The 27,069-nt window shown below is 43.7% G+C and overlaps 2 protein-coding genes across 4 annotated transcripts in view; one reads left to right on the forward strand and one right to left on the reverse strand.

Annotated features, from left to right (window-relative positions):
• The window catches only part of LOC118389589 (netrin-1-like), a 100,934-nt gene extending 88,416 nt beyond the window's left edge, over nucleotides 1–12,518 (forward strand). For all 3 annotated transcript variants that reach the window (XM_052490357.1, XM_052490356.1, XM_052490358.1), the window contains 2 exons: nucleotides 6,147–6,221; nucleotides 10,049–12,518. In XM_052490357.1, the coding sequence (XP_052346317.1) occupies nucleotides 6,147–6,221; nucleotides 10,049–10,377 (404 nt within the window). In that variant the 3' untranslated portion in view covers nucleotides 10,378–12,518. The remainder of the gene's footprint in view (nucleotides 1–6,146; nucleotides 6,222–10,048) is intronic.
• An 809-nt stretch (nucleotides 12,519–13,327) lies between these two features.
• LOC118389303 (syntaxin-8-like) overlaps nucleotides 13,328–27,069 on the reverse strand; it is a 58,756-nt gene continuing 45,014 nt past the window's right edge. The window contains exons 7-8 of the mRNA XM_035779220.2: nucleotides 21,265–21,366; nucleotides 13,328–15,225 (exon numbers count right to left, since the gene is read on the reverse strand). Of these exons, the coding sequence (XP_035635113.1) occupies nucleotides 15,161–15,225; nucleotides 21,265–21,366 (167 nt within the window). The 3' untranslated portion in view covers nucleotides 13,328–15,160. The remainder of the gene's footprint in view (nucleotides 15,226–21,264; nucleotides 21,367–27,069) is intronic.

The following is a 27,069-nucleotide window of genomic DNA, read 5'->3' on the forward strand; positions in this document are numbered from 1 at the left end:
AGTTCAAAATGGATTAAATAAATAAATTAACCATCTACACACAATACACCATGATTACAAAGTGAAAACATGTTTTAGAATTTCTTGCAAATGTATTGAAAATTAAATACAGAAATAACTACATTACTTAAATATTCACACCCCTGAGTCAATACATGTTAGAATCACCAATCTACCAATGTGAGCCCTTCTTTGCAAGGCATTGGAAAACCTCCCTGGTCTTTGTGGTTGAATCTGCGTATGAAATGTACTATTCGACTGAGGGACCTTATAGATAATTGTATGTGTGGGGTACAGAGATGAGGTAGTCATTCAAAAATCCTGTTAAACATTATTATTGGACACAGAGTGAGTCCATGCAACTTATTATGTGACTTGTTGAGCACATTTTCACTCCTGAACTTATGTAGGCTTGCCATAACAAAGGGCTTGAATACTTATTGATATTTCAGCTTTTCATTTTTTATTCATTTGTAAACATTTCTAAAAACACAATTCCACTTTGACTTGTAGGCGTGTAGGCCATAGAATATCAAGTAAATCAATTTTAAATTCAGGCTGTAACACAAAACGTGAACAAATTCAAGGGGTGTGAAAACTTTCTTTCGGCACTTTAGGAATCGATTTCCTGTTTATTTCATTTTCATTACCGCTGCAGATTAAATGTCTCCTATTTTCTAGACATGATCGGTACATTTCCCCGAAGTAGCCATACAACAAACAACGATGCATCTCTCATTTAATTGGGCCTAGTAGCCTAAATAGATCTGTTTAAAAAAAAAAGCTAAACTTGCTTTTTGCCTGACTAACCTCTGGTGGCAGAGCATTCCATGCTGACATGGCTCTATACATACTGCACAGTACCTAGCCTAAATCGATAGGCCTTGACTTTTTAAACATTTTGTTACGTTACAGCCTTATTTTAAAATGTATTCAATTGTTCCCCCCTCATCAATCTACACAAAATACCCCATAATGACAAAGCAAAAACATTTTTTACTCATTTATAAAACTTTAAAAACTGAAATATCACATTTACATAAGTATTCAGACCTTTACTCAGTACTTTGGCAGCGATTACAGCATCAAGTCTTCTTGGGTATGACGCTATAAGCTTGGCACACCTGTATTTGGGGAGTTTCTCACATTCTTCTCTGCAGATCTTCTCAAGCTCTGTCAGGTTGGATGGGGAGCGTTGCTGCACAGCTATTTTCAGGCTTTTCCAGAGATGTTCGATCGGGTTCAAGTCCGGGCTCTGGCTGGACCACTCAAGGGCATTCAGAGACTGTCCCGAAGCCACTCCTGCGTTATCTTGGCTGTGTGCTTAGGGTCGTTGTCCTGTTGGAAGGTGAACCTTCACCCCAGTCTGAGGTTCTGAGTGCTCTGGAGCAGGTTCTCATCAAGGATCTAACCGTACTTTGCTTCAATCCTGACTAGTCTCCCAGTCCCTGCTGCTGAAAAACATCCCCACAGCATGATGCTGCCACCACCATGCTTCACCGTAGGGATTGTGCCAGGTTTCCTCCAGAAGTGACGATTGGCATTCAGGCCAAATTCAATCTTGGTTTTTATCAGACCAGAGAATCTTGTTTCTCAAGGTCTGAGAGTCTTTAGGTGACTTTTGGCAAACTCCTAGCGGGCTGTCATGTGCCTTTTACTGAGGAGTGGCTTCCATCTGGTCACTACCATAAAGGCCTGATCGTTGGAGTACTGCAGAGATGGTTGTCCTTCTGGAAGGTTTGCCCATCTCCACAGAGGAACTCTAGAGCTCTGTCAGAGTGACCATCGGGTTCTTGTTCACCTCCCTGACCAAGGCCCTTCTCCCCCGTCTGGCTGGGTGGCCAGCTCTAGGAAGAGTCTTGGTGGTTCCAAACATTTTCCATTTAAGAATGATGGAGAACACTGTGTTCTTGGGGACCTTCAATGCTGCAGAAATATTGTGGTACCCTTTCCCAGATCTGTGCGGACAATTCCTTCGACCCTCATAGCTTGGTTTTTGTTCTGACATGCACTGTCAACTGTGGGACCTTATATAGACAGGTGTGTGCCTTTCCAAATCATGTCCAATCAATTGAATTTCCCACAGGTGGACTACAATCAAGTCATAGAAACATATCAAGGATGATCAATGGAAACAGGATGCGCCTGAGCTACATTTCGAGTCTCATAGCAAAGGGCCTGAATACTTATTTACATTAGGTATCTGTTTTTTATTTTTAATACATTTGCAAACATTTCTAAAAACATGTTCTTGCTTTGTCATTAGGGGGTTATTGTGTGTAGATTGCTTAGGATTTTTTTGTATTTAATCCATTTTACTACAACAACAAAGTTAACGTGTCTGAATACTTTCTGAAGGCACTGCATTTCTAGTTTTGCTGTAGCCGATGTGATCCTATAGGCAGCGCAGATTATAACATAGTCGAATTTCACAGGTGAACAGACAGTTGATCTTTTACATTGAAGTATGCATGTACAGTAGCCTACTGTAATACAGAATTCACGACAGTCCGGAATATTTGGGGAAAAAGTCTATGCAAAACATTGTTGAATTCTAACTTCTGCTGACAGGTCCAAATAAATGTTCCATTGTTTTTTCTTTCAGAAACTGTCACAATCATTTGCCAAACACAGAACAAATTACTGCAAAAGATGAAAACATTCTGGCAACACCTCCATAAACATTTGATAACATTTATTGTTGAAACTGCCATGGCCTAATTCTAATAGTTCCAGATTATACAGTAAATAAATGAGTTTATTGTAACCATGAAAGGTGAATGCAGGGCGCTTCCAGGCGGAGTTATAATGCACAGTTTTACGATGGGCTGATTTATAACGGGAAACATGCATATGTATGGCGTGTGCCAAGTCTATAAATATACATTTTTTTAGACATACGTATTATTTTCAGAAATTGCACATGCAGATATTTAGTCTGAAATTTACGCAATGGTTATAAATGAGGCCCATGGCCGGGCCCAAGCTGTGTCAGGTATTTATTTGTTCACTGTGGAGGAGCGGACATCAGAAAGGGCTTTGGCTAACGCTTCATGGGCCGCTAATTTCCTTCCTGACCTCTCTTTGTCGTGGCTATGACCCCCTACCTCCCCTCCTCCCACCCATCACCGGGACCACCACCCCAAGGTTCCCCTATTGCAATAAATGCCAAAGCTTGACACGGCCCTGGGGGGTCTCGAAGGGTGGATTTGGGGGTTGAGTTGAAAAGGAATGGGAGTTGGGGTAGGTCGGTGGGGGCCTAGGGGATGTATAGGTCTGGAAAGTGGGGTTTGGAGGGACATATTGGTTGAGCTGACAAGAGAAAATGTTGCACCCTGAAATCAAAACATCTTCCCGTGGCTATGCCAACTCCTTTATCTTATTAGATATATAGATATATATATATATCTATCTAATTGTATTTGCATAGTGGCATACGTTGAGTAGAGGCATTTTGAGGATTTCCACATGGGATTTTTTTAGTATAGGTTTGGACTTTTTGTTGTTGCCTAATGTCATTTATATGATCAAAAACATTAGCAGAATCTTTTTTAATACCACACCGAAATGTCCAGCTACTCTAACACTGACAAACTGAGAGCAATAAAAATGATCTGGTCTTGAATGCGAACAATAGCCCAGGCCAATGAAGTGACATTTCTACAATATTAGGAAGAATATATATACACACAGATTGTACATTACTGTGGATTAAACCCAGCCCTTAATGAATGACTAACCATTTGAATTCTTTAGCAATACAAGACCATCGTCTGACCATCGCTTAATGAGAGGTCTGGTTAGCAGATATCACTGAATTTGTTCAGGAAATGTGTCATTCTATATATACAGTGGGGAGAACAGGTATTTGATAACCTGCAAAATCGGCAGTGTTTCCTACTTACAAAGCATGTAGAGTTCTGTAATTTTTATCATAGGTACACTTCAACTGTGAGAGACGGAATCTATACCAAAAATCCAGAAAATCACATTGTATGATTAAGTAATTAATTTGCATTTTATTGCATGACATAAGTATTTGATACATCAGAAAAGCAGAACTTAATATTTGGTACAGAAACCTTTGTTTGGAATTACAGAGATCTTACATTTCCTGTAGTTCTTGACCAGGTTTGCACACACTGCAGCAGGGATTTTGGCCCACTCCTGCTAATGAATTACTTCAAAATCATACAATGTGATTTTCTGGATTTTTGTTTTAGATTCCGTCTCTCACAGTTTAAGTGTACCTATGATACAAATGACAGATCTCTACATTCTTTGTAAGTAGGAAAACCTGCAAAATTGGCAGTGTATCAAATACTTGTTCTCCCCAATGAATATTATACCACAACATTGTTGAGTACTCATTTCTGATTGGTTCGAAGGGCATTCTAGAATGGACATTAAAACCAGATAACGGGACAGTTGGAAAAGATATCGGGACACATTGCAATCATTACGCAATATTGGTCAACACATGCAGACTGTACTTGCTACAAAGTTACAAAAAGCTAAACCAAAAACCACACAAACCGAAATGGTATACATTGTAAATGCAGGTTCAACAAGGCAAAGGTTCTAGCGACAGTAGCATTGATTTGTTTTTGCAGAGACCTTTTTGGGAGCATCTGATGACCTAACGTGGTGAGTGATGAACATACATTTTCCCGGTCCCTACTGTTCCAGTCTTGATGCGCGTGGCGCTATCCGGTCAAATCCTACCGGATGTTTCTGGTTTGACCAGCTGTTTTCAGCAACGGGTATTTTTGAATTCGGGTTGTCATTGCCAGGTTCGCTAGCAACAAACTACACTGATCAAAAATATAAACGCAACATATAAAGTGTTGGTCCCTTGTTTCATAAGCTGAAATAAAAAATCCCAGAAATGTTCCATATGCACAAAAGCTTACTTCTTTCAAAATGTGTGCACCCATTTGTTTACATCCCTGTCACGCCTGCTTCCACTCCCCCTCTCTGGCTCTTGCGGTTACCAGGCTGCTTATCATTACATCGTTACGCATATCAGTGCTTCATCGACTCACCTGGACTCCATCACATTATTAATTACTTCCCTTCTATATTGGTCACTTCCTCAGTTTCTTTCCCGAGTCAGCATTAATGTTGTTGTGTCCCTTATCAAGATGCTGTTCTTGTTTTGTTTCCTGTCTGTGTCTTCATTAAAGACTGATTCTACAGACAGATTAGTCTTCTCTTTTCAGAAGTAGGCATTTGCTTTCCTAACTGTATGTTTTTATCCCTATTGCATTTGGAAAAAGGCAAATTGACAGCCGCAACCAACCATAGATATATAATCCATAGATGGCAGCTCCCATTTAAGTCAGGGCTGGCATCCATTGCTAGTGTACCCATGAGTTTAATAGTCAAACTGTCAGTGTTAGAGGTTCTAAAACCCTTCTATTGATTATATGTCCATGGCCACAACGCAACAAGCTGTTCTATATTTGGCGAGAGTGCTTTCCTGACTGTAAGTGATAATTTAATCCACAGCTATTTAAAAAAAAAAAGCTATTGAGATTCTGCTGCTAAATTATGCTCTCTGGTGTAGTATATGGGCATGAATTTTTCAGCCAAGAGTACTATAATTTTAAGCAAAATTATTTCAATTTATCAGGAGGCAAAGCAGCATCTCCAGCACCCCTACTTCCCATGGCTCTGGGTGTTGGGGGGCTTGGGGGTGCTTCTACAGGCACGAATCAGTCCCAAACTGGCACTTTGACAGGGGTGTGTTGGGTGGCGGTCGGCGTGGGGATTGTGGGGGTTCATTTGAGTGGTTTTCTGACGCGGTGGCCTGGTTGGTGGCACAATAAGCAGCAGTCCAGAGGTCCTCCCATCAGAGCTATAGGGCCGGGGCGGACGCCTGCATCCACAGGACCCTTTTTGTCAGGTCTCATTTCTATTGGCCACCACTCCTCTCAATGCACCATAAGCCCTATTAGAGGAAGACACAATTGAACCTGGCAGATGTGTATCGGGAGTAAGTGCAAGGAATCTTGAAGGAGATGTGATGTGGTCTCACTTTTGCCTTTTTACCTCTTTAGTTGTTTTAACCTAGTGTGCATCTTATTTTTTCTCTCTCTCTCTCTCTCTCTCTCTCTCTCTCTCTCTCTCTCTCTCTCATGCAGACTGCGACTCCTATTGCAAGGCGTCGAAAGGCAAACTGAAGATCAACATGAAGAAATACTGCAAGAAAGATTACGGTGAGTTGAGTTCCATCCTCTGTGCAGTACAGTCTACAATCCTACAGTAGAAGCTCACACTGCCTCCTGAGCCCCGGTGGACTAGTAGCTAGCTACATCTTTATTTACAACACCAAGCCCAGGCATCCCCCCCAGGACAACCCTACAGCTCCTGGGCATTCTAGTGACGGCTTACTCCAGCTTTTCAAGAAAGAAAGTCAAAGGATCAAACAAAGGGGGGTACAAGCCATCAGAGAGAAGAGCTTAGGGTGTGAGGATCGGGAGGGTGCGAAGGGGAGGAGGGGTTCCTGGGATGATGGACAGCCCAGCAGGTATTTAAGGGCAAGGCGGATAATGTATAAAGCAAAGTCGGTGTGACGGACAGTTAGGGTGCGCGTCTAAAGGTCCTCATTAAGGGGAACTTAAGGGATGGGCCTTTTCAGACAGGCATTCCTGTGGCCATCCCATCCGGCTGTCCTGGCCATTGAAAAGGTTGAAAAGGTGCTTTAGGTGGTTAAGACCCTGGTGAAGGTTGTGGAGGTTTGACCCTGACCTGATTGAAGCCAGTCTGTTAAATCAGTCAACCAAGAAGGGGCATCCTGCCTGAAAATACCTTGGCAGATTGAATGAATGACAGCCCAGGCATTGTTCCTGAGTTTTTTTGTTTGTTGAGGGGTTGGATCCAGGCATGGTGTCAGGAGGAATCCCCTGTGCCACAAATAAAAAGTGGCATAAATTGTTTCTCTTTGCAGCTCTTTAAGAGGCAATTGCTAAAAAAAAAAGATGGCGATTATAGATGTGAAAATACTCTGCCGTGTGGTGTTTGATAAAAAATAAGAAAATAAAAAATAAGCTTGCCATGCATATGCAAATAAAGAAAAGTTCTGCACCACAGTAACTAGTTTGTGGCCATTTGTAGGCGAACAGTTTTAATGAGTGGTAAAAAACAAAAGCTCTGTGGATCATTGATCCCCGGCAGCGGAGCTCATGTGTGAAGGAGGTGTAGCAGTTAGGGTCTCCAGTGAGTCAGGCATTAGGAGCCCTCGGTGGAGGATTTGGAACATGCACCTCCAATGGAGTGTAACGGGGCCATGTTTCACCTCTCAGGCCCACGCAAGAGTCAATAGACCCCCCGTAGGGAGACACACTCTGTCCTGGGGAAGCCCAGTGATGTGTTGTGGTCTTCAGCTGTACAAACTCTTACCCTTATACACTGAAAATAAGTCTGTCTATGAGTCAGAGCTTGTCAGTGCCCACTGAAGACCCATAGGGGAGAGGAGATGGGGAGTGAGGTGGGACCCTACCCAGGTGCACCCCAGGTGCATGTCATCAAGACATCATAGTGTGTCTCACCGTAGCTCAGACTCAGCAGTGTTGAGAGCGCAGCTCAACAACACAGGGAGTGTCCTCTACCCCCATCCTAGTCTCTCATAGGCAGGCAGGTCTGGCAGGCACCGGAGGAGTGTGTAGAGGGGACCTGCTGGCATTGATGAGTGATCCCAACACCACCCCAGCATGCCTCAGATAAGGCTGTGACTACATGTTTTGTGTGTGTGTGTGTGTGTGTGTGTGTGTGTGTGTGTGTGTGTGTGTGTGTGTGTGTGTGTAATGGTCCACAGTGGGGTTAGGGTACACGCTCCTCTGCTTCAGAGCAGGCTACAGTAAGGGAACCCCCACTGTTTCACTCTTACTGTTCTCCTCAATGACCAATCACAGGCCATTTCCTCTGCTTCCCCCTCTGGCCGTCTCCAACATTACCCAAACCCTACGCAGCCCTCCCTAACCCGCCCTGGGTCCAGCCTCCCTGCCAAGGCCTGGGTTTAATCCACTTTCTCCCTGCCTCACCATACCTCAGGGGGGCTTTGTACTGGTCCTGTACAGGGATAAGACTCGCCTCGCGCTTTACACTTCAGGAAGGTTTACTGGAGGGTCCCGGTGTGGCGGAGAGCATTAGGAGTGCAGTGTCTCGCTGTGCCTCGGGCCTATGCTGGATAACATGCAGACACACTCCAACCCCCATAGAGAACCACAGGGTGCTTGGATACAGCAATGTTTCCATACAAAAGGGCTGAAATGACAGTGGAACAGGGCTTCACAATAGGTTGAGTTATTTACAGTTTGGTCTCTCAGGGTTTCACCCTGTTTTGTTGTGCAAACACAAACAGAGAGCGCCTTCCAGTGGTGACACCAGGGAAGGACAGGGTGACAGAGGGCACCAATAGGGTTCGCCACCAGGTCAACAGCCAGTTCAACCAATGCCCATGCTAATATTACTATTAAAGACACCAGGAATGCTAATGCTAGCAGAAAAGGACACCAGGGCCCTATTTGATAACCCTGTGATCTACCATGCATGGTGTAAAATCTGCAGTGCAGTGCAGGATATGTCTCATTTAGAGCCATTTGGAGAGCCATGACATTCACGCTCGGGGATAGTCAGCCTGTGTGTATAGGAGGTTAAGCTAATGACCCCTGGTTTAACGACTGCTGTTCCATTTTAAGGTGATCTATGCTGCTTTTGAGAGCTGTCGGTGCTCTCTCTCCTTGATCCTCTCAGTAATAAATCATACTATCACAGAGCCGCTCCCCCAAAAACCCATCTCCTCACAGCCCATCCCTGCCTCTTAATCACGTCCCAAATCAAATCCCCTGACATCTATAATGGACATGGAGCTGGATCTGCTCCCGGACGACGTTTGTCTTGACAGCACTTCCCTTGGAGGATACAAGCCTCTGATGGGCGTCTGGTTAGGTTACAGGTCCAGTCTCCTGTCCACTGGGGCCGGCTGAGTAGGTAGTTGCCGATGGAGAAGCCAACCTCACTTTATTTTTTCTTTAAAAAAAAAATAAAAAAGAGAATAGAACAGAACCTTGCCCTTGAGGCTTTGTCAGTTCTGGTGTTTTCAGTGTCCCATAATGCCGCTTGGACAGTGGAGATCACAGCGTCTCATGGCGCTAGTCTGTGGAGCTAGTAGCACTGACTGGAGACGCACATGGACCAGTGGACACAGAGGACTAAGAGCTAGAGGATTCAGCTACAGACAGCAGGCTACCCGGCGTCAGTACCGCCTGCTACACGGTCTGTCTAATACCCTTTTTGGCTGCTGGATGGTACTAGACACGGTGTAGCATACTAGACTTACAGATGTAGGATCTTAATATGAGCCAGTTTCCTACAGCAGGAAAATAATCCTGCAGCAACGGGAAATGTAAATTAGTATGTGGATTATAATGACTGGATATTTTTGTATCGTAAGGGACCATCAAGTCTGAAATTACAAAGTGGAAATTAGAAACGTTAAACCTTTTTAAAACTCAAAGACGCTACACTTCTTAAATGTCCTACGCTGCAGGAAACTTCACTTGCAACAGGGTGATTAAATGAAGATCCTACATCTGTAGTGGGAGATACACTAGCACTTTTCCCTCTCTCCTGTCATACTGAATGGCCAGAGAGAGAGAGAGAGATGTCTAGGCAAAGCTTTTGCAAGAAGGAAAGGGGATTCCATGGGAAATGTCTGACTCGGTCAAACTGAATTATTTTGTCCCCGGGTGCCATAGTAACTGTTGCTGGGATCATGGTGTGTGGATCTAGAGAAGAGCAGGGTCACAGCAGGTCAGGATAGCAGGAATGGAGCAGACGATACGGACCGGGTTGCTCTCCTGTGCCAAGAGGACATGGATGGGGTTTTAATTGAAGTCTGTGATACAGACACGAACCCTGGTGATAGAGATAAGAATAAAAGCACTGTCACGTGTATCCCTTTGAGCAGGAAATTCTAATGCTAGAATTGAGTCAGACACAAAGACATAACAAAAATAGTCTCTCTCCCCCCCCCCCTCCCCAGCTGTCCAGGTGCACATTCTGAAGGCGGACAAGGCGGGCGAGTGGTGGAAGTTCACCGTCAACATCATCTCTGTCTACAAGCAGGGCGAGAGCCGCATCCGCCGCGGCGACCAGTTCCTGTGGGTCAGGGCCAAGGATGTGGCGTGCAAGTGTCCAAAGATCAAGACCGGGAAGAAGTACCTGCTCCTGGGTAACAATGAGGATTCTCCAGGGCAGTCTGGAGTGGTGGCCGATAAGGGCTCCCTGGTCATCCAGTGGAGAGACACATGGGCCCGTCGGCTGAGGAAGTTCCAGCAACGTGAGAAGAAAGGCAAGTGCAAGAAGGCATAGGCGAGAAAGGACGGCCGACGCCTGGAGCGAGGGAATGGAACGGGGGACAGGAGAACGGACGAGTGGGTGTTGAAAAAGGGCGAGAGGAGAGCGAGGGAGACCGAGGAAGGAGAGAAAGGGACTGTGCGTTGTTGCTACTTTTTCGAGTAGAAGCATGAAGAGAATATTATTGAGCAGATTTTTTTTCTAGTGGACTTTTGTGAAGGAGCTCACGCTGCAGGTGTCATTGCTTCGTTGTTTTTTCCTTTGAGATTTGTCTCTGTGGATTTGCCAAGTTTGCACCTATTACAAGTATATATAAAGTTATGTGTTTTCATTTTTTTTTTTCATATTGATATTTCATAGCCCTATTTTATGAGTATTATGTGCTGGTGCGAAGACGCCACCAATCAAGCCACTGCATTATCACAAGCTCTGTTTTCTGTCGTTTTTAGGGTTAGCTAATCATATCACTGACAAACCAGCCTGCATCGTCAAACGTTTTGTGTTGAAATTGTGTATCTTATTGGCAGTGCAGTAAAAAGTGCCATAAAATAACATTGGTTCTGCGCCTTGGAAATGCACGTTTCATGTACTATCAAATAAGTTGCCTTTCGCTTCACCCGGTCGTATGTAACCTAAAACGCACAGTAACTAGCTACGTTCTTTATTATATCACGGGTGTGACATATTGTACATTTGATTGAATGTTGGCCCCTAGATGCAGACAGTGAAATGGCAAGAAAGAAAATTCATGTCCATTCTTAAAGGTGTACAATATATTTGACTACAGCATTGTTAACTACGCTTAATTAAGGATATTATTTTAAATCTACACATTTTTCTTTGTCCGGTTTCAGTATTCAGAATTGAATGGACGTTCATTGTGAATTGTGGTGATTAACACACTCTTGTACAGTTTCAAACTGCATGTCAACCTGTCTCCAAAAAGGATGGTTATTATGTCAAATACATGGCGTCCATATTAGGACAGCGTCAGATGAGTTGATGTCCTAATATGGACACTGTATCCTTACTCTCTTTTTGACTGGTGCTGCTGCCTAATTTCATGGTTAGTGTTTTTAATAATTTTGCTGGATTCCCAAGAAGACAAAATGTCTGGGATTTCAAAGACTCCTGCTATTAGAACAATAACAACCAGATTTCAATTTAGGATCACTTGCTTTAATATTTTTTTAACGTTTGGTTCAATTATACTGAACAAACATAAGTGCAACATGCAAAAATGAACGATTTTACTGAGTTACAATTCAATATAAGGAAATTAGTCAATTGAAATAAATGATTTAGACCCTAATCTATGGATTTCACATGACTGGGCAGGGGCCCACCCACTAGAGAGCCAGGCCCAGCCAATCAGAATGACTTTTCAGACAGAAATCCTCCTCAGTTTCATCGGCTGATCTCAGACGATGCCGCATGTGAAAAAGCTGGATGTGGCAGAGAGATATGGTAGAGAAATTAACATTAAATTCTCTGGCAACAGCTCTGGTGGACATTCCTGCAGTCAGCATGCCAATTGCACGCTCCCTCAAAACGTGAGACATCTGTGGCATTGTGTTGTGTGACAAAACTGCACATTTGAGTGGCCTTTTATTGTTGCCAGCACGAGGTGCACCTGTGTGATGATCATGGTGTTTAATCAGCTTCTTGATATGCCACACCGGTCAGGTGGATGGATTATCTTGGCAAAGAAGAAATGCTCACTAACAGGGAGGTAAACAAATGTGTGCACAAAATTGGAGACATATAAGCTTTTTGTGCGTATAGAACATTTCTGGGATCTTTTATTTCAGCTCATAAAACACTTTACATGTTGCGTTTATATTTGTGTTCAGTATATATTTAATGATCAAGTGATTTAGGAGCCAGTCCTTCTAAGAGACAGAAATCAGTGTGGTTCTTCCCCATGTTGCCCAGATTTAGAATATAGATGTTTTTTTTATTTTTATATTGAAGGTGTAGATGTATGAAATATGAATTGACATTAATATGATTATACAGTACACATGCTTTATACAAAAGGAAGCATTTTCAATGATGTGAATAAAAAAACCTTATCATACCTAAGGTTTCAAATAGACTAGCTACAACACAAATCTGATTGTTTTTTCAGAGAACGTTAACCAAGCAGTGAGATATTGAATTGAAAGTGTTACATATTTATATGACCTCTCCCTACGAACAATATTTCCTAATACTGTAGGCTATTCACCAATTGGCACAGAATTTTTCTGTGTAGTATTAAATTCTATTTTGGATGCAATTATTATTATTTTTAATCACAATGTGTAAAGCATTTGTAATTGAAACAAGCCTCTTCCCCAAGGTACAAAACAAAGGCCTTGGCAGCCAACAATTAAACATCTGAATAGGGTGTATTTTTATGTGAAAATTCTCAATAATATAATTATTATTAACTTCAATTTATTGATTGTAGATTTTAGCAAAGAGAATGGACAGAGTGCACCCCTAAGAACAGCATGTATTTTCTTTGTTGTATTGAGGCAACAGAAATGGAAGAGTGCAGTTTACCTCCTTGACTGACGGTGAACTGTTCCAAACATTATTACACAAGCATTATTAGTCAGTTCTCTAAACGCTTGCTTCACCCCCCCCCCACCACACACACACTTAACTGTCCATAGACCTCACCCTTGTGCATAAGATATACATGTTACATACTGACTGTCACTCTAGAGTTCTTGAAAATTCTGTCTTGAGTGTGGTACGGCATCCATATTAGCAAATTGTCCGATTTCAGGCAAAACTGTCAGTGGTCTTCCTAACATGGAATTCCTAATATGGATGCCGTAGCGGCAGCTATTCAACAGCTGCAGACATTATTCAATGTCTCTTACAAGGCTGTCAAATTAATTCAGTTTAGAGCGATTCGAAGAGGGCGAAACGAGGACTAGGAGGAAAAATAATGTAATTCAATCACCCCAAATGAATTAAAACCACATATTTCTTTTATTTCAAACCAATTAGATGTACATTGAGGGTCTGATTGCCAGTATCTGTGTTCCGTACCGTTTTTCTCTGTGTACAGATCAGTCATACATACACATGCTTTGTGCTGGTGTATTGAAATATACAGATGACATATTACACGTATTTATACATACATATACATGTTACTTCCTTTCATCGTTATATCCATACTCGTGACATTAAATGTAAATGTATTTCTGTTTGGCACATAGTATATAATCAAACCTCAATCGTTTCCCCCCCCCCATTTATGTCTCTGTATTCCCATGATGTAAATACATTTTTTAGATTAGTTTTCCAAGCAATGGATTGACAATGACCTCCTCTTTGATGAAATATTACTACCACAGACCTGTCAAAACATTGCTTTTGTTCATACTTTTTAAATTGTAAATGTTGTTTAGCTGTGTTGGCCATTGCGAAACCTTTTTTGCGATGTTTGTTTTACGATGTGTACTAATATATTATGGTTATTATATATGGATATATTTAATGACACGAGACATTGTGGATTTTATTCTGTCTTTTTTTTCCTTTTAATTTTAATTTTTTTTTTTAAACTTGTTTGTTGTTGTTTAGATGGTTGTGATTTTAAGAAGGAAACAATAACTACTGAACACCAAGCTGGTAGAACTAAATCCAGAATTCAGTTGAAATAAACTCTGTTAAGTCGCCACTGATGTGACTCTCTTATGCCTCTCTTTCTCTATCGTCTTAAAATCATTCAATGTCTGCTTTAGATCTCTGAAGCCGGAGTCCTGGGCGTAAACATACACACTTCTATCAACAGCTCCACGTGTGACGTAGGGCAGTACAGTAGAGGGCAAAGGATGCTGGGTGTAGATCCAAGCTATACTGTTCACACGGACGCAAGCAAGCATCTCCCAACCTTTTGCAGCATCCGCAAGGCTTTTAAATTGACACGGTGGAAGAATGCAGAGTATGCTATAGATACAGTACATTATCCTTAGTAGATTACCAATATTATGTAACACTATACTCTTTACACCAAGGAGTCCATGGATCGTGCTGTTAACTGTAAATGTTGTTTATTAGAAATGACAAGGTTGCATTGAGCTAAACTGATTCGCATCGTGTTAAAAAGTGACACAGTCATACGTGTTATGTGTTTTGGCTGGCATTATCCTACAAACATGATCAAATCCCAAGACAAATGATACCATTAGAACCGCTAGTGGGTATATATAATAATTATTATAATAATAGATGTGTGTGAGTGAATTGCTAAGCTAGCAGAATTAGCGACCCGGAACCCAGGACCTCTCAGCCCACAGACAGAATTAGGGTCAGTGCTACCCTTTACCCAACCAACACCCACGTAAGAAAAGAAAACATTGTTGCTGGTTCCTCATAAGCCAGGGCTCAACTCTCCAAGTGTTGAGGTACAGTAGAGAACTACAATACACTCAGTTTTCATACAAGGGGAAAGGAAAGGGGAAATATAGAGGGAGGGAGAAGAGAGTGGGGTGGAAGAGTCTGTGTGTCATTATTAGTGTATGTGTGTGTTTAACAGGGCACAGGGGTGGTGTGTCAGAGGTATGTATCAAGCGTCTCAGTGTAGGAGTGCTGGTCTAGAATCAGGTCTGCCCTGTCTATGTCCTTTTCATTCATTGGGATATAAAAGGCAAACCTGGTCCTAAATCAGCACGCTTGATACATACCCGCATAAGTGCCTCTGTGCCTCGTCTCCCCTATAGGCTCTCCACGCAGTCTCAGTGGTCATCCCACGGACGGTGCGACGTCCAAAACGCTCCCCTCAGCCTCTTCCTTATGTGGGCCACACAGCAACCACCACTATAGCAATGAGCAGGAGCACGATCACCACCAGCATCCCTGAAACAAGAATAGAAACACAAACAGAAGGATAAGTCAGGGGGGCAACTCGACAAATTCAAACAATCAACAACAAAAAATGACACTGTACAAAGTGTACCTAATACAGAGTAGTTACAGCACATAGACAGGTACAGTACATACCAGTTACATAGACAGGTACAGTACATAAGTTACATAGACAGGGAATTCTACACATTGCCTAAATTCTTCTGATCAGGCTAAGCTAAATAATATATGCCATTTAGCAGACGCTTTTATCCAAAGCGACTTACATGTGTGCATACATGTGTGCATACATTCTACGTATGGGTGGTCCCGGGAATCGAACCCACTACCCTGGCGTTACAAGCGCCATGCTCTACCAACTGAGCTACAGAAGGAAGCTGGACAGCCACAGACCAAAAGAATAGGTGGTGGAAAAGCAACCAATCAGTAAACTTGAAAAAGGTATGCCTAGGCCTTTTTCTAGTTAGCTCAGACCTTTGGCCCTCGCCAATTTTCTAAATCCCCGCTGCGCCCCAGTGATTAGGCTACTACCCTCATATTACCTGCACATTTTCACCAAGATGACATAATACACGTTTACATACAATCTAGAATTGTGACAGGTTTATTGGCACAGATCATACTGCAGTCGGCATGTGTTTCGGATCGGACTTCACTGGAGAGCGAGGGTAATCAATGTTTTTCCACCAAAGCTGTGGAGACAGAGGAGCCCCGAAAGATTATACTGTAGCTACCTCACACTTAAATTAAAAGCTTTTTACCCCACAGGACCTCAAAATGATCCAGACACGAGGCTCTCCACAGATCACGTTTGAATTCTAATCAAGGCCAAGACATTATAGAAAAAGCATTAAAAAGTTAAAGACCGACATTTATTATCAAGACCGTAAAATGGATTGTTATTCTGTGTTTGCATATTGGCTTGTTTTATATGGGTTTGAATATTAGATGGCGAGCCGACAACCAGTGTTAAATGGGTTTTCCAGTTGTCTCGGCTAGTCCCGTTGTCATCTAACCTACAGCTGTTTCAAATCCTGAAACCTTTCTAAGGTGTTGGTAAGAATAAAAGGACTGGTGGACGGCTGGTGTCAAGTGTCATGCCTCTCAACCGTGGTGAGCTTTCAGCTAGGGGGATTTCTCTCCCAACTCCATGCCACACATTACAGTTGATATGGAAAACTAGCTCCAAGGACACATTTAAGCCACATTTTCCTCTCGCTCGCTCTCTGGTGTTTCTCCTTGAACGGCATCACCATCGGGGGTGAAGATTTCAAACAACTGCGTCCTGGAGAATCTGATGGCTTGATGGCTCTCGACAGTCTCTGGCTGACTCAAGTTGTCCGTGGTCGTTTCGCATGCGGGGTGGTATTTCCCCTCCCGGACTTTTCACTTTTGGTTTACATTTCTTTCATACTTTGGCTTTCTCGTCGTGCATTCTACTCTGCAGCGTAATTGCAGTCTGGTCCACAGGGAGAGATAGGGGGAAGATGAACCCAAGCTGAACTAATTGCCTGGGTCGTAGTCAGAGTAGAACTCCTAATCTAGGATCAGCCCCCCCCGTCCGTCCGTCCGTCCCCCATCCCCCCGTGGAATCTGGTTCATTTTGTTCTAAAAGGCAAACCTGATCCTAGATCAGGTGCTCTTATGAGACATAGGACTTGGCTAGGAAGCTTGGATGTGGCAGCAGCGAGTCCAAAGGTCTGGATGCCTCGTTAGCTTGGTTGGTTGCGACACTTTCTCCTACTTTTAGGATTTCTTCATTGATTACATTAAACTGAGGGAAAGATCCCTCTGAGGGAAATCTCTCTGAGTTGAGTGAAGGAGATGCTAGCACAACTTAGTGGCACCATACTCTACATGCAACCAATTAGTCCTATTTCCCCCTGTGTATGATTTTTATTTCAAACTTTCAATCAAACCGCTCTGTGAAGCCTAGCACGCTAGTTGCCGACCTCTCAGAATGATCATTGGTCGAGACAGGACCTCCCTACTTGATAACTTACACATGTGAGCAGAGCCGCAACAATGTAAATGTCAAGTGGGAACATTCTTCCCAACAGCCCTCATGATTGCTTTTTAAACACCTCACACTTAGAGAAATATATATACACACACACACTTAACTACGCTTCAGTGTGAAGGATATTAAACCAGGATAGTAGACTGTCATCTTTACATTCAGCTCGACTTGACGGAGGGCAGATAAACATTCTGAAGTCAAATTACGTTAGACGTTCATGTACATCGTGGGATAATAAAGTCATCATCTTCTTCGATATGTTCCCTACCACCCAGTCACCTCAGGCCCCAGACACCCTACCAACACTCCCTCCCCTTCTCTTTGGGACTGTCCCCATCTCGCTAAGTAACCAAATGAAGTTACTCCTGACCCAGTCTCGACGAAAGTAATGACAACAATCACATTTGCAGGCCAAATAGATGAGACGACGCTTTGTCATTGAAGCCAGGAGGTCTGCAGTGCAGTCGAACTGACGCCCCAAGATTTTTAGAGACGAGCAGAGTAAGAAGGATTGGGGAACACCCCTTTTTTTTTTGCATTTCTGACATATCAGTGAGACAAATCTTAATTGGTGGAGAAAAGGGAGGCGGGTGGAGGTTGTACTTCTGTCTCTGTGCACACACACACACACACACACACACACACACACACACACACACACACACACACACACACACACACACACACACACACACACACACACACACACACACACACACACACACACACACACACACACACACACACACACACCTCCCCCGCTCTTGCCCTTTGCCTGTCTTCCAGCAACTCCATTGCGATATGAATATATCGCTTCAGAACACATTGACAGACATCATATTGAAGTAATATACAGTCAAATGAAAAGCGTTCGCAGAGGAATAACACATTTCATCGGGGCTGATCAAATCTGTCGGATGTTTATGGAGTTTGAAAAAGAAGCAGTAAAGCGACTGCTGTTTCAGATCTTTTGTTTTACAGCCATCCAATGTTCCACTCTTGCCAGCCAAAAACAAGTGGTAAAGGTGAGGTAAGCAAATTGTAAACGTGACAAACCATGACACGTCGGGACCTGTTACTCCTCTAGGTCATGGGTTCAACACCGCCACATGTGCAACAACCTTGGATTTTTTGTTGTTTTAGTTTTAGTACAACCCTAGATTTGAACGGTTTGTTTCAGTATTTGGGGGGGGGAAATGAATGCTAGGGCATATGGGAGACTGGTAAACATCATCATATCGGCATTGGTCAAATTACATCAAAGTCATCAAAATTGGCCCTCAAAAGTATTCAAGGTTTACTTTAACAGGCTTGATGGGATTCAGTGAAATGAAGTTACATGCACCCTTTACCTACCCTCAAAGAGAACCCTCGAAAGCCCTAACATTTCAGGCCTATTTGAGATGTAAGCCACCTGCGGGATTCGAGTCTGTGAGTCTGTATGTGGGTGTGGGGTTTCCCTCCAGCCTCCGCAGGCCCATGGGATTAGTCCTTTGGAGAGAGGTCTGCCCCCACATTGCCTGATGAGTCACTTAAGCCCTGGGAAACTCACACCACCCTCCTAGGGCCCTTTGGCGCTAAGTAGTAATCTGCCTTTCTAATGCCACCTACCCCCCTCAAAACCTGTTCACTACCCATTTACCATAGGAAAGAGACATTGAAAAGTAGGCTTTACTTTAGTGCATCGTTTTACTGGGCAGCCTCAACTTTCTCATTTCGCTCAAAGCTTAAAACACTGTTTAAAAAGGCTTAACCCCAAGTTAGCTTTAAAAGCTTGGAACGTTTTTTTCTTGTCACCCATATATATCCTGGTGAAATCCACGACCGTGTTGTGGTCTGATTGTGGCTCTTCCCCAGTAAACCTCAGCACCGTGAGACTGATGGCTGGAGGGACTTGTAATGTGCTCGTGTCTCGACTCTCTATATTGTCTCAACAAGACCCAGGATGTTTCACAAGCCTGCCCTGAGAGCCAGTCCCGTTGCTGCAGGACGGATCCATGGCGGTATGTTATGCTATGTGGGTCCTTCCAACCTTCAGCGGAGAGATGACCCCTAACCATGTTCAGCCCGTGCTCGTCCAGCCTTCAGCTTGCCAACTAAACACAAAGGTAGGATTGGATTTTCCACAGCGTCCTCAGTCACTCATCTCTCTCTCCTTGTTTTTTAAAATCTCTGGCAGAAAGTCTAAGAGGTTGATTAAAGATTGACACAACTGCAAACAAAACCCTCTGGTTCCATCAGTACACAAATACGAAGATGTGAATTTGCTGCAGGTAACGCATCTAAATGCTGCAACTCCTAACAGCAGCAGCATCTTATGTTAAATCCTCAAGTTAAACACATATCTTAAGTCAGGATTCTGCCCCCCCAGTGTACATAATCTGGGATGTTTCTTCTCTTATGAGAGAAAGTATGTCAAGTATGCACGTCTCCTTGTCAAAGCCAGTCTTTCCCACCCATAGGAGAACTGAAGGAAGACATAACACTCAAGCCTGGGCTTTGGACGAGCTGGGTTCCAAAAACAAATAAAGCCCAGGCTCAGGAATCATCAACACACACCCAAGAACAAGAGGAGAAACACTCCAGAAGATGTGTGGCGTGTACTAGTTTCAATTATTTCTTTGCACGAGACCAAGACAAGTGTCAAACAAACCAGGAGAAGAGAATTGTCTTAACAGAATTGTTAAGTATTGGCACTCTAGAGAAGAGAAGGGATAGGGAGAGAAAGAGACAACAATGAGACACAGACAGATATAAAAGACAGAGACACAGACAGAGAGACAGAGACCGAGAGAGAGAGCGAGAGAGAGAGAGGAGACTCCTGGGTTAGCACAATGTGCCCAGTGACTCTAGTTCTGAGATCCTCAAACAAACCTTCTCTGGGTGTCATGGTGACTGGGCAGAAATGACATCAACTGTTATATTAGCTGATCCTTCATCGCATCCCCAGATCTTACTGTTGTATTCCCGCGCCACTGTTCGCCTGTTAGTGGGGGCCTCCTGGTGCAACAATGCGACCATCTCCAAGGTGACGCAGACTGGCGTTTACAAGGCAAACCTAGCTTGACTACGCCAACAAGCTTTGTCGCACATTCCCGTTCTCGCTGTACGGTAGCTAGCCTAGCTACCTCCCCTTTCTGGCATATCTTTTCCCCAGCAGAGAGAAAGAAGCAGGGTGACCATTGAGAGAGGGAAGCCGGGCTTTGTAAGGGCTAGACCAAAGAGCCGAGTTAAACAAATTAAAGGGGGGTAATGGTGAGGGAGGGCCCCATTGACACAGCATCACAGCTCCTCTTTAGCTCTGTAAACCACTGATCTCCATCAAAGACTGGTACCAATAGAGGGTGGTGCTGACTTACTACACTACAGACTGGCTCCTGGGAGTCCTTTGAAAGTGGTATCAAGAAAGGCTTTTTGACTTACTACAGAGTCTGTACTACAGCCTGGCTCTTGGAAGCCCCTTTCAGAGAGTAAGGGGCTGGCGATTGGATAGGGTGACACATGTGGCTGTTGTCTATAGCGGAGAGTAGTAGATGTGATAGAGACAATCCCCAAGCCACTGTGTGGTGTTTCGGCGTCATCAATGTCTTTGTTTCTGATCAATTAAGTAGCATTGAGTCTGCTTCCGGTAGGCACAGCAATGATATCGCTGAATGGACAACGATGGATTGAGCTACTCTGGGAGAACCCATCTTTAAAGGGTTCTGATAGGAGCTCTTTAACACGATCTTTAACCATCATGAATGACTTACCTGGAGAGTAAAGATTATAGGACCGAGACTCAATATAACACATAACTGAGCGCATTTAGAGTTTGGGTCTGGCTTTCCCATTACTGAAGGTCTATGCTCCCTTTACTAGGCCATTCACAGCACCCTGAACTGTACTGAGAGCTGCAGAAAGAGAAAAAGGAGATGGGACCAATGCTTGTAAATCTGGATGAGAGACAGACTTATTACAGTTGGGTTAGGAACACCGAGCAGATGAAACGAGAAGGAAGACGGGCTCACCGCAGGAAGCCGACTTCGTCTCCACCAGCTTAACCCTTCTTGTCTCGTTGCGGATCCGGTCATCCGTCTTGTCCACCAGGTGGGTGAGGTCATCGATGATTTCTAAATGGGAAAGAGAGAAGGGACAAAGTTAGTTGGAACGATGCTTCAGTTCAATATCAGTTAAAGTACATCTCAAAGACCACAAAAGGAACACCTATGTGAGAATCCTATTCATTGACTACAGCTCAGCGTTCAACACCATAGTGCCCTCAAAGCTCATCACTAAGCTAAGGATCCTGGGACTAAACACATCCCTCTGCAACTGGATCCTGGACTTCCTGACAGGCCGCCCCCAGGTGGTGAGGGTAGGTAGCAACACATCTGCCACGCTGATCCTCAACACTGGAGCCCCTCAGGGGTGTGTGCTCAGTCCGCTCCTATTCTCCCTGTTCACCCATGACTGCATGGCCAGGCACGACTCCAACACCATCATTAAGTTTGCAGACGACACAACAGCGGTAGGTAGGCCTGATCACCGACAACACGACCTATAGGGAGGAGGTCAGAGACCTGGCCGGGTGGTGCCAGAATAACAACCTATCCCTCAAGGTAACCAAGACTAAGGAGATGATTGTGGACTACAGGAAAAGAAGGACCGAGCACGCCCCCATTCTCATCGACAGGGCTGTAGTGGAGCTGGTTTAGAGCTTCAAGTTCCTTGGTGTCCACATCACCAACAAACTAGAATGGTCCAAACACACCAAGACAGTCGTGAAGAGGGCACGGCAAAGCCTATTCCCCCTCAGGAAACTAAAAATATTTGGCATGGGTCCTGAGATCCTGAAAAGGTTCTACACCTGCAACATCGAGAGCATCCTGACTGGTTGCATCACTACCTGGTACGGCAATTGCTCGGCTGCAAGGCACTACAGAGGGTAGTGCGTACAGCCCAGTACATCACCGGGGCTAAGCTGCCTGCCATCCAGGACCTCTACACCAGGCGGTGTCAGAGGAAGTCCCTAAAAATTGTCAAAGACCCCAGCCACCCCAGTCATAGACTGTTCTCTCTACTACCACATGGCAAGTGGTACCGGAGTGCCAAGTCTAGGACAAAAAGGTTTCTCAACAGTTTTTACCCCCAAGCCATAAGACTCCTGAACAGGTAATCAAATGGCTACCCGGACTATCTGCATTGTATGCCCCCTCCCCAACCCCTCTTTTACGCTGCTGCTACTCTCTGTTTATCATATATGCATAGTCACTTTAACTATACATTCATGTACATACTACCTCAATCAGCCTGACTAACCGGTGTCTGTATGTAGCCTCACTACTTCTATAGCCTCGCTACTGTACATAGCCTCGCTGCTGTTATTTTTCACTGTCTATTTACTGTTGTTTTTATTTCTTTACTTACCTTTTGTTCACCTAATACCTTTTTTTGCACTATTGGTTAGAGCCTGTAAGTAAGCATTTCACTGTAAGTTCTACACCTGTTGTATTTGGCGCACGTGACAAATAAACTTTGATTTGAAGAAATTAAAAAAGTACGATTCTTTTCAGATTTCAGAGACCAACAGTCCTGTGCTCTCGGCACTCGCTAATAAAATCCCCCTTTATAGAAACGCTACGGACTTGGAAGGAAACAGAGCCTATATAGGGGCTGTCGGCAGCCTCAAACAGCCCTCGAGACAAAAGACAAGAGTGATAGGGTGGGGGGGGGGAATGTGTGAAAGCACTCTTTTCCCTTTCAAAATCGTTCAGTACTTCCTAAATCAATGCTGGCTTTAATCAGTGACTCTACTGTGATTTAATGGCTGCTCGTGGAACAGACGTCGGCCCGGGCGCTGCTGCAATACAGTAGGACTTCCTGTCTTGAAGGTCGTCCAGCTGGAGGCCTGTGATTCATAACGACGATTTGCTGTGGTGACACGACAGCCACAGTAGTCCACAACTGCTGGAGACCACCCGACACCACGACTTAGGTCACTGCCATCCAACACAACAGCTCAGCAAAATCCCAGCAGGCAAGTGGTTGACATGACGTCATAATGAATGAAAAACTGGTCATAAAAATAAAATAAGTAATTTTAACCAGTTTTGCTCCCTGGGAAATGCAGTGATCATTTACATATTAAATCTCTTCACTCACTGCAAGAGCCTGTTTTTGTATGACATTGAGTAAACTGTGTTTCAGCGGCGAGAGCCTTTGAAAATGTTTCAGAGGCGAGAGTCTTTGAAAATGTTTCAGCGGCGAGAGCCTTTGAAAATGTTTCAGCGGCGAGAGCCTTTGAAAATGTTTCCACTGCTGTACTTGCCATTCAACTCACAGGCCGAGTAAAGCAATTACTCAACAATGAAACACAAACACGAAGAAATATCTGAAGAAATATGAGCGAGAAAAAAAGTGTCAAAACAGCATGGCTCATTGCTCGAGTTCTACATTAAATTATTTATTGCTAAACAGAATCTAAATGATCCATTTCGTCTTCAGAGTTTGGGGGTACGTCTGTAGATCGAGCTGTGTGGCACTGGCTCGTCGTTTGTTCGATTCAAAGCCTTGATGATAGGTCCTCTCCAGTCTCCAGCAAACCTTTTGACCGAATATAAAATACTAGGGGCACGAACAGTGAAGTGTTGTGGACTGACATTTTTTTTTTTTAAACAAACTGAGGCTGAGGAGAAAAAGACCAACTGAATGGACAGAAACTCTGTTCACATATTACCCGATTTGGCAAGTTGGAGTTTTTTCAGGAAAGGAAAGCAAGTCTTTCACCTACAGGTCTCCTTTGGCTGCCAACTCAAACAAGCTGCTTTCTTATTTCCAGGAAACTACCTGTTTTCTGATGTCTGAGACAGACATACATGGCTAAGAGAGGGTTTTCTAGCAGGTTACAAAATTACTCCAATACAATTTGCATCCGTCCTGTGTAACATCAACTAGGATAAATTATGAAATTCCCACGAGTGAGTTCGAAGGTCATAATCAGACTATTCTTAATTATCTCTAGTTAAGTTGTCTTTCCTAGTTTCGAGACGCCCCTTCGCCAGTGAGAAAACCTGCTTCGGTAAGTGGAGTCATCAGTGGATGACTGAACCCGCTTTCAGCCCAACTCAGATAATTAAGTTGGGGATCATTTGGGTGAGACGGGTTAGGCAGCGTCAGCTCTAAAGGGGCAAAGTGCGGAGGAGAGGGGCGACGGAGAGACGTGAGAGGGCAATGTGTAAAACATCTCCTGGGACATCCACCTCATCCTAGCATGAGGCAACAATTTATGAGCGGCGAAAGAGAGAGAAAGACACCAAGAGACGGTCTTACAAGTCCGACCAGCGACCCCTTGGGACACACAAAAAAAAATAAAAAATAAAAATATATAAAAAAAACAACGAACCAACTCGCTTTCCCTCTTCGCATGCCGCGCTCCAGAGATATAATTCCCAATTTCCTAATGTAGCACGTTGCTCCAATACATGACAGCTGCTCTCCCTGGCTCGGACCAGGCCTATCAGCCACACCACAAATACATGGCATGTTCCAAAACGAAGGTTGTTTATTTTAAATGCTATTACACTGGATAAACCTCCAAACCCACAGTGTGGGAGAGAGCACAGAGTCATAGGCTCATACTTACACAGCGGTGTCATTCGCCCTGCTTGCAGTTTCCGGTGTACTGTAAGTGACGGCTTGCAACCCCTCCCCCCTCCCTTCACATTGGTAAGTAGAGGAAGCCATCTTTCTTTGGAATGTGTGCTCAGGTCTGGTGGTCAAACAGAGCCTTTTGTCGATGTCAGTGATGAAGCTCTCTTTAGAATACAGCCCACAGTCAAGGCGAGGCATTATTGCTAAGAGTCTGCTTAGACAGTATCTCACTTTGAGAATAGGAGCAGGAGCAACATGCCAGAGACAGAAAACACACAAGTCACACATTCTCACACAGAAGCTTCTTAACTTAAATGAGGAGAAAGTTGGCAGGACACAGCTGTTTGTGTCTAGTTACCTATTCAGTGCACAGCACATCAACAAGTTTAATGAATGGCTTTCTCCACCCACACATCCCCACAGACAAACCAATGTGAAAGCCCAATCTAAAACAGCAATCTAAAACTGGACGAAAAAACTCTAAGCAAAGACTTTTAAAAAATGCAGATAAATGGGCAACGAGCCCTCAATATTCCACCTTTTTTAAATGAAGGGACAAGTGATTGCAAGTCAGAGGAAGAGTACATTGGTAAAAACAAACAAGAGTCGTTTTCTTCACTATTAAGACAACTTCGATGTTCTTCCTTCCCTGAGAAAAGAGACATGAATCTATCAGCGTCATAATACACACTCAAGAAACTTAACTACACTTTTCTTAATTAATCTACGCAAAGATATTTATGTCCTTGTTCCAACATTTCTCAAGAAAATGTAGGAGGCAATTAGCAAGTTCTTAATGGATACCGACTGTTTCCATTGTCACCTCATTTGTTTAGCAAGAAACACAATTAAAAACTCCAGGCGCAGTCGCTTGGGGGAAAGACCGGGTGGGTGGGTGGTTGTTTGGCAGCCAAAAGACAGAGACAGCAGTGCTGTTGAGATTACACGGACGTGTCAACTGACAGGCCAAGTTCACAGCTCTGGGGAAAAAAAAAAAAAAAGAGACTTTCCTTCTCAAACAGCAAAATAAACAGCGCAATCCTGTCTCTTCCAGAAGGGAACACGCCATTGTCACCTTGCTTTCCTCTCTTTCTGTAGCTCTTTCTCTCTCAACTATATGCAAAGAAGGGAAAGCACCCTCGCATGAGATTGATTTTGTTTTCAGGTTGCATCATCTTCCTAGTCTTCTCTGTCTTTGTCCTTGCAACAGTACAGGTTGCCGAGGAGGAAAGGTGTAGGCGTGGCCACGAGTGACGTCATTTGACACAGCAATTCCCCGACCACACCGGTGCACCGTAGGACGACGGTCCTGTTCTTCTGAGGAAACATGGCGCCGCCGAAGACTTAGGACACAGATGTTGTTCTGCGATGACGTCACCCACACCTTTACTTTCTCCTCTGCGGCTGACTACACTGCGCCCTCTCAGAGGTCCCATCATGTCCCGTCCAAGACAATTACACTGCTTCTCTAAACAATGTTTCTGATTGCCTTCAGATCCAATGCCAGCTTCCTGTCTCAAGACACAATAGCTAACAGGTTCATGTCCATCCCTGAGACTTCCTCTCCTCTGCACATAGAGAACAGTGAGTTCTAGGATGAACTCCTTAGTTTCAATATTGGACGGACAATTGTTTTAGGAGACCAAAGAAGCAGGAATCCCTTTGAGGAATAGTGATAGGGTTTGTCGTGGACAAACTGGCTCTGACCATGAGATTTTCCTCTCAGACGACACAGAGCAGAAGACTTGCATCATTCTCCATTTCCTTGTCTGGCATCTCAAATCATGTCTCACGCCTGCAAACAAACATTGGAGGATATGACCTCAAGGTCCAACATTACCCATTCTTGCTCATCCAGATCCAAGATCCAACTTTATTACACAACTGTAAGCAGAGCAATACTTATGGTCCGGTACAAACATACAGCGGGGAGAACAAATATTTGATACACTGCTGATTTTACAGGTTTTCCTACTTACAAAGCATGTAGAGGTCTGTAATTTTTATCATAGGTACACTTCAACTGTGAAGTTGAGACGGAATCTAAAAATCCAGAAAAATCACCTTGTATGATTTTTAAGTAATTAATATGCATTTTATTGCATGACATAAGTATTTGATCACCTACCAACCAGTAAGAATTCCGGCTCTCACAGACCTGTTAGTTTTTCTTTAAGAAGCAC

The sequence above is a fragment of the Oncorhynchus keta genome, chromosome 32 (assembly GCF_023373465.1).
Source record: "Oncorhynchus keta strain PuntledgeMale-10-30-2019 chromosome 32, Oket_V2, whole genome shotgun sequence".
Lineage (NCBI taxonomy): Eukaryota > Metazoa > Chordata > Actinopteri > Salmoniformes > Salmonidae > Oncorhynchus > Oncorhynchus keta.